The sequence below is a fragment of the Saccoglossus kowalevskii genome, chromosome 19 (assembly GCF_978046115.1).
Source record: "Saccoglossus kowalevskii chromosome 19, keSacKowa6.1, whole genome shotgun sequence".
NCBI lineage: Eukaryota > Metazoa > Hemichordata > Enteropneusta > Harrimaniidae > Saccoglossus > Saccoglossus kowalevskii.
Window position 1 is genome coordinate 19888874 of NC_140659.1, and position 13749 is coordinate 19902622.

At 37.4% G+C, this 13749-nt stretch overlaps 1 protein-coding gene across 2 annotated transcripts in view; it reads left to right on the top strand.

Annotated features, from left to right (window-relative positions):
• LOC102805057 (broad substrate specificity ATP-binding cassette transporter ABCG2-like) overlaps positions 1 to 13278 on the top strand; it is a 32635-nt gene extending 19357 nt beyond the window's left edge. For both annotated transcript variants that reach the window (XM_078011233.2, XM_085493598.1), the window contains exons 7-17: positions 2631 to 2782; positions 3749 to 3844; positions 4557 to 4750; positions 4850 to 4915; positions 5478 to 5563; positions 7079 to 7168; positions 7944 to 8068; positions 8259 to 8413; positions 8855 to 8944; positions 9399 to 9526; positions 11107 to 13278. In XM_078011233.2, coding sequence (XP_077867359.2) covers positions 2631 to 2782; positions 3749 to 3844; positions 4557 to 4750; positions 4850 to 4915; positions 5478 to 5563; positions 7079 to 7168; positions 7944 to 8068; positions 8259 to 8413; positions 8855 to 8944; positions 9399 to 9526; positions 11107 to 11254 — 1330 coding nt within the window. In that variant the 3' untranslated portion in view covers positions 11255 to 13278. The remainder of the gene's footprint in view (positions 1 to 2630; positions 2783 to 3748; positions 3845 to 4556; positions 4751 to 4849; positions 4916 to 5477; positions 5564 to 7078; positions 7169 to 7943; positions 8069 to 8258; positions 8414 to 8854; positions 8945 to 9398; positions 9527 to 11106) is intronic.
• Positions 13279 to 13749: the final 471 nt, after the last annotated feature.

The window sequence follows — 13749 nt, forward strand, 5'->3', positions numbered from 1 at the left end:
TCTACCCGTAGTTCGAGACCACAGAGTCCTGCTCCGCACAGGCAACGCAGCGGTGGTCTCCTTCAAGAAGGAGGGGGGGACGCATTCCCCATCGTTGTCAGTCCTAGCGGAGCAAAATCCTCCTTTGGTGCCTGGAATACAGTGTGGAGCTAACCGCACACCACCTTCCAGGGGTGAGGAACAGTCTGGCGACGCCCTTTCAGGGCGGCTCCGTCTCCAGAACACGGAGTAGCTGATACCCCAGTGGGTAGCCTCTAGGCTGTTCGGCCGTGGGACGGTCCAAGGTTGGACCGTTTTGCCGCACCCCGGAACGCCAAGCTCCCGACGTACGTAACACTCCTGCTGACTCCAGGAGCCTGGGCCAGGGTCACTTTGCTAGCCCCGTGGACCCACTTAGTTGTGTACGCCTTTCCTCCCTTCCCGCTAGTTCACCGGGCACCGGAGAAAAGCTTCGACAGGTGCACACCCGCATATTATCATGGGTTGCACCCAATTGGCCAAGCAAGGCCTAGTTTCCACTTCTGTTGGGAAGGCTAGTCGAAGCGCCAGCAGTGCTTCCGGACTTACCGGACCTGCCGTCCCAACCAGACGGCGCACTACCAACGAGCCCAGCAGGTATCACTTACATGCATAGAGGCTCTCAGTAGACCCGCACATATGAAAGTCTTATCTGAGCGGGCTGCCAACGTCCTGGCCAGGGCGAACAGGGATTCCACCTACGTGGCCTACATTTCTAGGCTGCAAGCATACACTGATTGGTGTAGCGGAAAGGAGATTGATCCATACCATCCCTCTATTGGCTAGGTAGCAGGCTCCTTCGTCCACCTGTTTGACGAAGTGGGTTTGTTCTACGCAGCGAGCGTTGGCTACAGGTCGGTCTTGTCCCCCACCACTCAGAACGTACGGACAGGACTAGCCGATTGTCCTATTTTTAGGAGACTATTTACTGCTTTCCAGACGCCAAGACCCCATACAAGGGAGCCTCTCAACTGGGACTCGTCGGCTGTGTTGTCTGCTCTAAGCAGACTGCCTTTTGAGCCTCTCCAATCAGCACCACTCAATTTTTTTATGTGGAAAATAGTCTTCCTACTGGCCCTCGCTTCAGGTAGGCGCCGGTCAAAGCTAGGCACGCACTATCCTTTGCGGACGGTCGTGTCGCTTTTATGGGCGATCAAGTTGTACTAAGACACGAATCGGGTTCTCGCCAAGAACCAAATCCCAGGACACGATCCTCAACCGATCATCATCCCCCGGCGGGCAAATATTGTCAGTCCGGAGGATCAGGAGGAATTGCTTCTCTGCCCGGTCCGAGCGCTGAGTTGCTACGAGAACCGTACCAGGTTTTCTAGACGGGGAACCAAACACATGTTTTTGTGTTACGGCCCTGGCAAGCGGGATAAGCCGGTTTCCCCGACTTCCATCCCCAGGTGGATTACTGCGACTGTACTGGAGGTCTATAATACACTATCCTCCTCAACACAGACCTTGCAGAGACACCAAGTACAAGAACATGAGGTCCGTGCGATTGCTAACTCACTAGCGCTAGCGTCAGGTGCCCCCCTCAAACACATTCTGAGGGCAGGCTTCTGGAGAACGCAGAACGTCTTCATCAACTACTACCTAGCAGACACCCAATCTATTGAGCAGGGTCTCTTCAGGTTAGGCCCCGTCGTAGCCGGTCAGGCCTTGTTTGCTGACCCAGCCCGAACGACTGCAGGGGCCTCTGCGCATAGGCGATAAGTCAGTCTCTGCATTTTTGCGGGCAGATTGTCTGTTCCACTAGCACTTCCTGGAAGCTCCCAGGTTTCGCTTCTGTCGACCTACGCCCTCATGCGAACTGTTTCGGTCCTACTTCAAGCTTATCACCCCCGAGTTCGGCTTGGGTCTAGCTTTCTCGGGCACACCGAACCCTGTCACCACAGCAGCATTGGCTTCTTGCTTCTGGGACAGCACAGGCAAGGTAAGACACAACCCTTCTTGGGTCTTAACTTAGGTCTTTTTGAGTTTGTTTTCATCCCGAACTGGGAAAAGACTTTCATCATTCCTTTTTTTTCTGTTTGCTCGGAAAAACCCGCCACCTATCGGTGTCTGACTCTGCCTACAGTTCAAAATAGTCATTTTGACTGACCGGAGTCTATGGTGGGTAATTGAACGTAGTGAATTTAGGCGAGGGTTCTTCGAACCCGCCTATTCACATAGTTCATACCCACCATAGACTCCGGGTCCCCCCCAACCTCCCCACTCTTTCCGTCGCGTTGGTCTAAGTCCTCGAGGCGGAGAGAAAGGAATCAGAGTGATGGACGGCTGCCTATGGCGTTGCCATGTGGCCTCGGTCACGTGGGTTCGTGACGTAAGGGGTAAAAGAATCTTGAGGTCATGGGGCTTCCCCTGACCTGGATTCTATCTCTCCGTCACCGGCAGAATCGCTGATTAATGCCTACAGTTCAAAATAGTCATTTTGACTGACCGGAGTCTATGGTGGGTATGAACTATGTGAATAGGCGGGTTCGAAGAACCCTCGCCTAATTTCATGCGCTGTATATTGTGTAGATCTGTACAGTCCAAACATGTTTCTTGTCACTGTATATATTAGTGATATTGTCACAGTCTCTTCTTCTTTTGTATTTTAGACTTGCAAAAAATGGAAGGACCATTATTTTATCGATTCATCAACCGAGATACTCTATTTACAAAACTTTTGATATGTTACATTTACTGTCACTTGGTGATACAGTCTATCACGGGCCGAAGGATCTGGCGCTGGACTACTTCTCCAGTATAGGTAATATCACCTTTTCTTTGCTTCGTTTCAGTATGTTTAATTTCTTATTTATCATTCAGTTTTTATGGAAACTAAATTTTAATTTGAAATACTGTAAAATATTTCTTTTTGCTTGGAATTAATTTTCACTATTTTCGCTGAAGAAATGATTCAGTGAAAATGCAATCCAGCGAATATACCTTTTTTCCTATATTTTACATTCAACTCATCAAAAATCTGTGAAAAAAGATTTCATACAAAATACCCAAAAAGTCTTTTCAGCAAAAAATTTATTCCAGCTAAAATAAAGTATTTTACAGTGGTACATGAATAGTGTGCGTCATCTTACTGCTGGAACATATGCATTCCGGTACAATAGGTGATTTTTCCATTACTGCAAGATCTAATATAATCTCTGAAAGTCCAAATGTCTACTGCAAAAACAGAATGTTTTGATTCTATTTCTATGTTGAAATATTGATTTTTCGATATGGGACTCATAGCGACGTATACAACGCGTGTAAAATACATTGTTTATTTACATGAAATTCAAACACGCACTGCGCGACGACCATGTAAATATGTAAAGCATGTAAATACCCCAAAAATACCGTTTTCGTTTCTTAAATCCCATGTGAGGTTTTGAGGCCACTACAACACTGACCTTTGTTTGTTGCGTTTTCACATTTGATTGCTTACATAACAGCATCTGACAGTAAATGGAAAAAATTTATTAATAGAAAATATTTAAATATTTGGTAATTATGACACAATTCATCATCATCATCAAAACTAACATCAGAATCGTAATTTGTATGCGTGTATCCATGTGTGTTTCCTCATATTTGCATGAGATAGTGTTGGGAAATTTGGAAACTGAAAGCAATTAATTTCTCTACTCTAACAAATAATCATGAATCAATAAAAAAAATATTATATAATTGAGATATTATTTTCATATCATATGTGAATACTGATTATTTCCAGGATATGAATGTGAAGAACATAACAATCCCCCTGATTTCTTTCTGGATGTGATCAATGGAGATTCCACTGCTGTTACTGCCCTCAACGATTCTATAGGTAAAATTTGTCATCTTTTGTTTTTATTTAACACTGACTCACCAGCAGGGATTTGAACGCTATGATCATGTTTGGGAGATTGGGTGTCTGTGGATTCATAATAATTAGAAGTATAGATGTCACCAAGTATCATCATTAAAAGATGGTTGGATCTCGACAAATGATAAAGAACTGCTGGAAATATTTGAAGATTTAGTTCATCATCCTGTAGCAAAACCTCTTCGCACTGACACCAGTACCACAGCTGTAATATGTCAACAAAGGATATAAGGTTTATATAATATGCATGACATATTTATGACCAACTTCTATGTGACCTCTAAGCTGATATGGTAGGTACGTCACTGACGCACAGAGATTTTCTGTGACGCAACGAGTTGTGCTAATTCACTGGCGCAACAAAAAACTGAACATTGATAAAGTGATCTTACTATAGTTAGTGAATTTGTAATTTGGTAAAATGAAATTTACATTTTATAAACAAAATAAATTCAATGCAGTAAGTACAGTCACATACAGTTTTATTTTTTCTTGAAGCAGTCAACTAATCTGAGTTGGCTTGATTTTGGGGATTCTATTTTGATTTAAAATCCCTACAATATCAGTCTGTTAGAGGGCACACTGATCAACATTACGTTCTAAATTTTCTTCTTTATGAAGTAAACTTTACTTATACAAGTTTTGTTGTTTTGTGCTACCTTTACCATGACAGATGTACTAGAACAAGGAATATCGGATCCTAGCATCCAAAGAGACAGCGGAGTAGACAAACTCGGAATGCAGTTTATAAACTCATCTCGGTATCAAGATCTTGTCAAGAAACTGAATCCCATTCTAGCAAAGTTCAGAGAAACCGAAGAACCCGCTTTTCTTATGATTGGGTACGCCACGTCATGGTTTCGACAGGTGGGTATGTTGTACATTTAGCTATAACCAGGAATAGTCAACTGTGACTGATTTTTTTTTTATAACTCTTATGCGAATATTCTTGTTTACTTCTTTCAGCTATCTAGAGTTTCTAAGAGGACTGTACTGAATATAGTTCGGAACCCATTTACATCTGTTATGCAGGTGAGTAGGTTGTAACCTTCCACACAAAGTAGTTCTATGTAAGTATCACAGTGACAGCTCAAATTTCATGAAATGGCCGACAAGTATCGATTGGCTGTGGCAATTCTAAACAACCCTTAAAGTTACTCAATACATTTCCCAGAACGTGGTGGTCATGTTGTGAGAACTTGTTCTCACTTGGTGTTAACATAGGACAAATTACTGGAACTACTGCATCTTTACAAATAGGTCTATACTCCAATTTGTTTGTTTGTTCAAAGTGCAGTTCTAAACACATTGTTTTATTATCTCAAGTAGAATTGGTGTTGTTTGAATTTTTCCTATGTATTAACTCTGTAGTCAACGTACAGTAATATTACTTTTATCTAAAAAAACTTAGGTCTGTACCCCCAATTTCTTTTTTCACATATAACCTTGTATAGAAATGAGCCATCTATTCGCAAAATATAAAAAAAATTCCAAAGACTTTTTGAAACTGTATTAAGCAACCTTACACATTTTCAGATTCACAGCAATCCACCTTGAATTTGTAGTTATTCTGCTTTATTTTGTTCTATGTCAGATGTTTATTATGCTACTGTTTGCTGCTGTAGTTGGCGTTATTTATTGGCAAATAGATGACTCTCTTAGTACTGGAATACAAAACAGGTAATTATAATAATTGTATTCATTATGTTGATTTTGTATGAGAATTGTACATGATTTATTTGTTGGCAGTGTTTTATGCAGTGTTGGCTGGATGAACGACTGGCACCATGTCATGTGGTGCTTAGTGATGCTTTCGTATCGGTTTGATTGTTGTAATTATTGTTTATTTCACTCTATGCGAAAACAGTTAATTCCTGAGTATTTTTGGCATCTTCCCAATCCAGAAAAATATTACAGTCTAATGCGCTCAAAATCAGCAAAGGTACTACGTAATCTTGGTAAATTTCTACATAAAGCATTCAACCTTAGAAGGGAGTTTTCGTTATTATCGGTATAATAATTTTGTTATATATATATATGTATTTTACAATTTCTGTACATTCTCCAGTGCTTGTGTATTCTTTTGTTTTTTTTGTTATGTATAGTCATATGGGCCTGTGGCCTAAAAGACAATAAACAATATTTAATATTTAATTATTGTTTATAAATTGATATCTACTGCAAAACATTTTACTTTCCCCGGAGACAAATCTTCTGAATTTTCATCATGAATAGATGTGAGTAGAATATAACATATAATATAAGTCTGTAATTCCTTTGTCAAAATAATTCAATTACTTCGAAAATTTTGCAAATACCTATTATTATGGTTTCATCTAGAAGTAATATGAACACAATATATTATTACCTTTTAAGAGAATTCTCTCATTATTGCCATAGAGGGCATACTTTATTGAGTTCACATGAAAAGTCAGTGAAAATTATGAAATTTTGTATCAATGTAAATTTCTCTGGGATCTGATGACACAAAGTGTCAGTGACTTTCAAAAATGTTGTCATCACGAACGCCATCAAATCCTGAAATATGCTAGCAGTGAAAATTAAGCAGTTTGCAGTATTTGAATAGCCATACGCTGTAATTTATTATTTTTTGGTACATTTACACAGATGAAAATTCCTAGAGGCAATTGCCTACATTTTCCATTGCCTTAACGCCATTCAACATAATTAAAGTTGTCAGTACAAGGCATTTTTTAGAAACTTTGGCTTTAAAATTAGGTGTCCTTTGAAGTTCAACACATGCTGGTAATATGAGTCGTTGTTATACCTCATATGTTCAGGATCCTAATGTTGATTGGTCAATATTGGTGGTTGATAATTTTAGAGCCTTTTTCTGTCATAATATGTGAATAAACTTTGATCTATGGCCTGATAAAATTTGCAATTTGGGATTAATTTTAACCAATAGTAATTCAGAACAAGTTGTGTGAAAAGCAAGCTGTAGGTGGTGGTTAAATTGTGTTGTAAAACAGCTGGTCAAGTTCAAAGTTTGTTCATAGGTGTACATGATAAGACTCGGTTGTACAGTAGTTACATATTAGGTTCACACATTGGCGTTTGATTCAAATTATTGAAATTAACAACAAAGTGATAGTATGTAGGGTTCTATTTGAAGCCATAGTAGTACATGTATTGTACATTTGTGACAAAAAGTTTCATAACATGCTCTTTCAGAATTGGTGCCTTTTTCTTCATAATAATGAACATGGTGTTTGGTAATTTATCCGCTATTGAATTATTTATCCAAGAACGAGTGCAGTTTCTGTAAGTACATGCATCTCATCTTTGATGAGTGTCCTTATGTTTGCAATGAATCTAGCTACACAATAGTGGTGTTCATGTTACAGATATCAGCACATGCCAGGAGTGTCAAGACCAAGTCTACACATACCGAAACGTGTGTGTGTGCGGTTCGGACCAAGTCAGCACATGCCGAGAAAAACTTGATCTTGGTCCCAATAGAAACTCAGCACATGCTAATATCTGCTGTCTGAACACTCGGCACAAACCAAAATCACACCCTCGGAGGTGAATTTAAGAGAACATATACTGATTCATACTAGTATGTCATGGCAATTTTAGGAATGTGTAGCCAGATATGGTCAGATGCTATAGTAATGAATGAAATGAATGCAGAACACTGTCAGCGGAGCATGTTCGTGTGCTGCTGCAACTGGTTTCTTCTGAAAAATACAACTTCTTCAAATCCTTCTTTGCCGTTCATGTGCACATTGACTCATAATAAATAAAACAGCGAATGTATATGATTCCAATAAAGCAATTATTATTATTATCATTATCATATGAGCTTCGTCTGTCATGTTTGGGTCAAACAATAGATCAAGAATGAGGGCGTGTGTTTGGCTCAAGTCAAGTGACTGACTAATGTGAACTCAACTGCTGTAATCCCTCTGCAAACATGAAGAATTAAAAATTCCGGCATGTGAATGTAGTAAATGAAAGCAGTACTGATTATTAGTGGACATAATATGGTTGTGTGATGCGTAGAATTATGTAACATTTTCTCCTTGATTTACAGACATGAATCGGCCAGTGGTTACTACAGAGTCTCAGCATTCTTTTTAGCTAAGGTCTTCTGTGATTTGATTCCCATGAGAATATTACCCACAACCATCTTTGCAACTGTCACCTACTTTATGATTGGTGAGTTTCTGTCACATGATTATATAAATCAACATCATTGGTGGTTATGTGTCATGTGACATTAAATGACCAATCAGACTGTTCTAATACTCGCTGCACATGATGAGATGTTACATCAATATTGTTTTTGTGGTAATTGAAAACAGTTTTCCTTCAGCATTTCACAATTATTTTTTTTAATTTTTTTCAGGTTTTCAATTAGAAGTTGATAATTTCTTCATATTTTTGCTGAATCTAATACTGACTGCAATCACGGCATCATCCTTGGCTTTCTGTTTGAGTTCTCTCGTGTCTGTTGCTCAGTTGGCAAACTTATTTATATCTCTATGCTATGTGTTTATGATGGTAGGTTAAATAACAGCTGACCGATAGATTTGTTTTGAGTTCTCGTAGTTGTGTGTGATTATTGATGATCTAAGATCAGTTAAAGTTTTGTTTGAATCTGCTAAATATTGATTGTTGTCTTGTTGTTTAAAAGAGAATTTGCGCAATGTGCGTAGAAGATAAGGGTCTGTTTGTTTCTTACATACATAACTATGAATCGAAGCACAGACAAGAACTTGCTATCACGCATATATTTCTAAACATTTTGAGAAAGGGTGTCTGGTTATAAATTTGGTTTTTTAATTGAGTAATCAACACTAGTTGTACACTTGGTAGTTTAACAAGAGAAGAAAACTCAAGACCCACCTGTGACAAAAATAAAGTGAATATATGTTTGATACAGAATTGTCGTGCCATTCTTGTTGGTGATCGTATAAAAGCACATATTTCTATACTTTACAGGTGTTCAGTGGTTTCCTTGTTAATCTAAATAGTATTGTTGTGTGGCTGCAATGGCTGTCTTATTTCAGTATATTCAAGTACAGCTTAGATGTGAGTAGAATAAAACACAGTCTGTAATTCTTTTGTCAAAATACTGTGGAATACTTTATTTTCGCTGGAATTAATTTTCGATGAAAAGGCTTTTTGGGCGTTTTGCTTGGAATTTATTTTCACTGATTTTTGATGAGTTTGTGAAATATAGGAAAAAAAGTTTATTCGCTGGATTTTATTTTCACGGAATCATTCCTTCAGCGAAAATAGCGAAAACAAATTCCAAGCGAAAATAAAGTATTCTACAGTAGTACAATTACTTCGAAAATTTTACAAATACCTATTATTATGGTTGCATCTAGAAGTACTATGAACACAATATATTATTACCTTTTATGAGAATTCTCTCATTATTCCCATAGAGAGCATACTTTATTGAGCTCAAATGAAAATGAAAAGTTGATGTACAACTGACAATGACCTATTGATAATGGATTCGATTTTTTTTCTGTAGACGTTGAGTGCTGTTGAGCTACGGGATATGATATTTTGTGATACGATGGCTCCGACACAGCCTCCGACGCAGCCTCCTACCAGTGAAACTATCTCACTGAATGCCACTATCGCTCCCATTCAAGTGTGGTAAGTCAATAATTTCGCTGAATATTGTTGTACATATCACTACTACTGTAAAATACTTTATTTTCGCTTGGAATTTATTTTCTCTATTTTCGCTGAAGGGATGATTCTGTGAAAATAAAATCCAGCGAATATACTTTTTCTCATATATTTCACATTAAACTCATCAAAAATCAGTGAAAATAAATTCCACACAAAATGCCCAAAAAGCCTTTCCAGCAAAAATAAAGTATTCCACAGTAACATATATACTACTTACATTGACCATACTGAAGTAGCCTCATTATAATGAACTCTTTGGGAGACATACAATTAGTTTGTTATAGTGAAATGTTCACTATAATGAAGCACATAATACATTGGGTTTGTTGTGAGCGGGAGACACGCTATGTGTTCATTATATCAGGAAATTCATTATAAAGGTGTTCATTATATTGAGGTTACAGTGTAATAAACTGTCACCGAAGGCGGGTATACTACAAGATTTTGGAAAATTCACAACATATACACACAAGTATTTGTCACAGGTGGTGCAAAATCTCATAGTATACCAGTGGTTTATTGCCATTATATTATACCAACTTCATTTTAAATGTAATTCTGGGACATTGTATCGGCTCTAATATATTAAAAGTTGTGTTACAGCGACTGAAACGTTCTATTTGCAACCATGGTAAAATAAAATTGGGCCCTGGAACTAGCATACATGTACAGTGATTATAGATACATCATTAGTGGAACAAATTCACACCTGTAGTTTCTTGTTAGAAACTTTGTTATAATTGTTCAAATCAACATTATATACAAAAATACAGATGCCATTTAGTGTTGTATGCTCAATTACATTTTGCTGATTGACAAAAATTCTACGATCGTGAGCCGGCCACTGTCGACAGCAGTTAATTTTGTTGGTGTCATTTGCATAATTCTGAACAAATAATTTTCTCATTCATTTTTTTTGAACTCAAAATACACTTCATGTCCATATCGCAAAATATTACTTTTGTCGATATCAGTTGACAGATGGACTTACCCCTACTGTGTGTTATAACTTGTGTATTGTAAAATACTTTATTTTAGCTGCAATTAATTTTTTCATTTTTGCTGAATAGACTTTTTGGGTGTTTTGTATGGAATTTTCACTGATTTTTGACGAGTTGAATGTAAAATATAGGAAAAAAAGTATATTCACTGGATTTTATATTCACTGAATCATTCTTCCAGCAAAAAAAGTGAAAATTAAATATTCCACAGTAATTAAAAACATGTATGAGTGTATAATTAAATACTCTTGCCCAATTAAAATGATGTATTCAGACAATTACGGCAAACTTTACCAGTTTGCGAAACTGCTAAAAAAGTGTTTTCAAACAGATGTGTGAGAAGCAACATTTTTTGAGGGAGGCCTAATCAATCTCTATTAATTTGCACCAAGTTTACTGTGCATATGTACCTCGGATGTGGTATGTTGTCTGTACTTCTGTGATATGCAGCATGTCAAGGAAATGGACGTATACGCTCATGGACTGTCAATATACAGACATATAAATTACAATTACTTGTTTTTCGTTTTACCTTCGCAGCCAGCCTGGCACTGTGTACCTGAAAACGCAGGACGTCAACTACACCGATTGGGGGATATGGTCCAATCAGATAGCAATGGCGTGTATGACAGTTATACTGTTGACATTAACCTACATCAATCTACGAAGAATACCTAAGCTGAAATAAAATCATATCATTACCGGTATATTATATGAAAATACTACATTTCCCCCCCCCCCACCCCTGTTGATGAGCTTGTGTGTTTACTTCATACAGAGTATAATTTCCATGGGTGTATAAGTCATACAAAGTTTTATTTCCAAATCATCATTCACCATACAGTAATGGAAATCCGACCTCATCAACAGGGGGGTGCAGATATAAACTGGAATGGCATATTCATGCTGCAAATTTATTCAGGTAGTGCTTTACTTTCCCCTGAAAGTACCAGTATTGAAGATTGAAGTTAATGAATATAGCGCCACCTAGTGTTCAAATGAGGCACAATTATCATCCATTTTAGCCAATTGTTAAATACCGTACGTTAAATATGCAATAATGCTAGTCGGTGTGTATGGGTTGGCATTCATGCCACTCCCACTCCACCCCCAGAATCTGGACTTAAAATTTGTGGATAAAATAAATATTTAAAATCCAGTTTATCTTTTTTTCTAAATTAATTTTGACTTGCGGGTTTGGACTACCCGGTGAATTTATATCACTTATTTACAAATAAATTCCATGCACCGATGAGCTCTAGCTCACGATCTACTGTGACAATATTTTCCCACGAGTTGTTTTATTAGCTTGGACGCATTTTATTCTAATAATAACCACGACAATAAGCAACACCATATTTTTATACCATCCAGTCACTGTGCTTATGTGCATGAAAAATGTTAAAGCATTTTCCCTTGCACAGGACACGGTTTCTAGTAAACCGTACACAGGATTGATATTAAAGCAGTCACCGTTGATCCCCTTGGGTTGAAGTGCATGTGTAGTTTGGGGGCACCCACATTATGAATATGTGAACCCTGAGGCTGTATTTGTTTTAAAACATTGCTGAAATCCTCTGAGGATTTGAAAAAAAAATGGCGCCAGCAGGCAATGCATTACAACTAGTTTTCATACTATTTACAGTGGTTAGTTTTATGACCTTGTTTTCTATTATTGTAAATACATTAATTATTCGTTGGGTTTTAATTTTGTTATACTTGCTGATCAGTAAAATCCGCTAAATTAAATCTCCGTGAACGTGTGAAATAACAATAAAACTCATTGTGTCCCCTGACAAATTTGTAAAATTAAAACACAGTGAATATGCTCAAAATAGTGAAATTATGGTTTTGCAGTAATAGCCTATGCAATTTGATAACAAAATTCATTCTAAATTTGCAGTTTAAGTACTAACCAAACTGGAGGGATTGATATGCTTGTTTTTACACCTTGTAATAAGCGCCATCTGTGTAAACCTATTTTATATTCTCCACCGATTGCAATCCAATTCGATTGAGTGCACCTAACCAGTCTCTGCCACAGGTGAATTTGAATATTTAAATACTCTTGTACTCTTAATGTGCATATATGGTTAACCCTTTCACCACCAGTTCCCTCTTTTAATCACAAATTCACAAAATAGTCCCATTTATAGTCTGCACTTCATTCGGAAGATTTGGACAAAAATAGTCAATTTTTTGGAGTTAAGACTGAAAATTGACTAAAATTTTGTCTGTTGGCTCCAAAATTAGGGTTTATTTCTAGGAATATTGAAGAATATAAGATAAAAAAAATAGACAAATTTGGGTGAGAAATCTTGTGGTGAAAAGGTCAACTCTTGAATATCTTCAGTGCTAGTCAAAAACACTACCAGTAGGATCCCAAACACATCATTATGAACTAACTTAACCAGGAAACATTTATTCTGCTTGTTTTTCTGAAATTTATTCGAATTGTTTCAACAGAATTACATTGCTAATCACATTTGTTCTTGTGTTGAATATTTCACAAAAAGCGCTGGTACACCATTTTTATGCCATTGTACTCAATAGCGGATACTTTTTTGTGATTGGTATTGTTTCCGTCTCTATTTATTTCATATATCAACTGTATTTTTGTGGCTATCGTATTCAGAGATCAGTCACGTTGTGACAATAATATTGAATAGCTGTCTTGTGTAGAAAATAAAATAAAAACATTCAACATGTTCATACACGGTTTATCAGACAATGGTTTCATTCATAATTTCATGTTCGATCTGTTTCCTTTAATAGACCGCTGATATTTATTTATAATATTGTGTGCCCATGACGTCTTTTGTTAAAGGGCGATGGTTGTTGCGCAGCGTACGTTCGAATTTTATGTAAACAAACCTTGCAATGTACATATTGTTGTATATGTTGCTGTGAGTCCCATATCGAATACATTGTGGTGCGACGACCACCGCCTTATAACCCATTGAACTTGAAAATCAATATGTATAGTTTTTATTTTTAATTTATTGATATATATATATATATTTAGTCAATAGAAAATATCCTGTAAACCACTTTAAGTTCACGGTTTGTGTATTTTAGTCGAGGAAATGGGTAAATTTTGGGATCTTACAGACAGTCACAGTGACTTTTACTGAGGTCTTAGGCAGTCACAGTGACTTTTACTGAGGTCTTAGGCAGTTACAG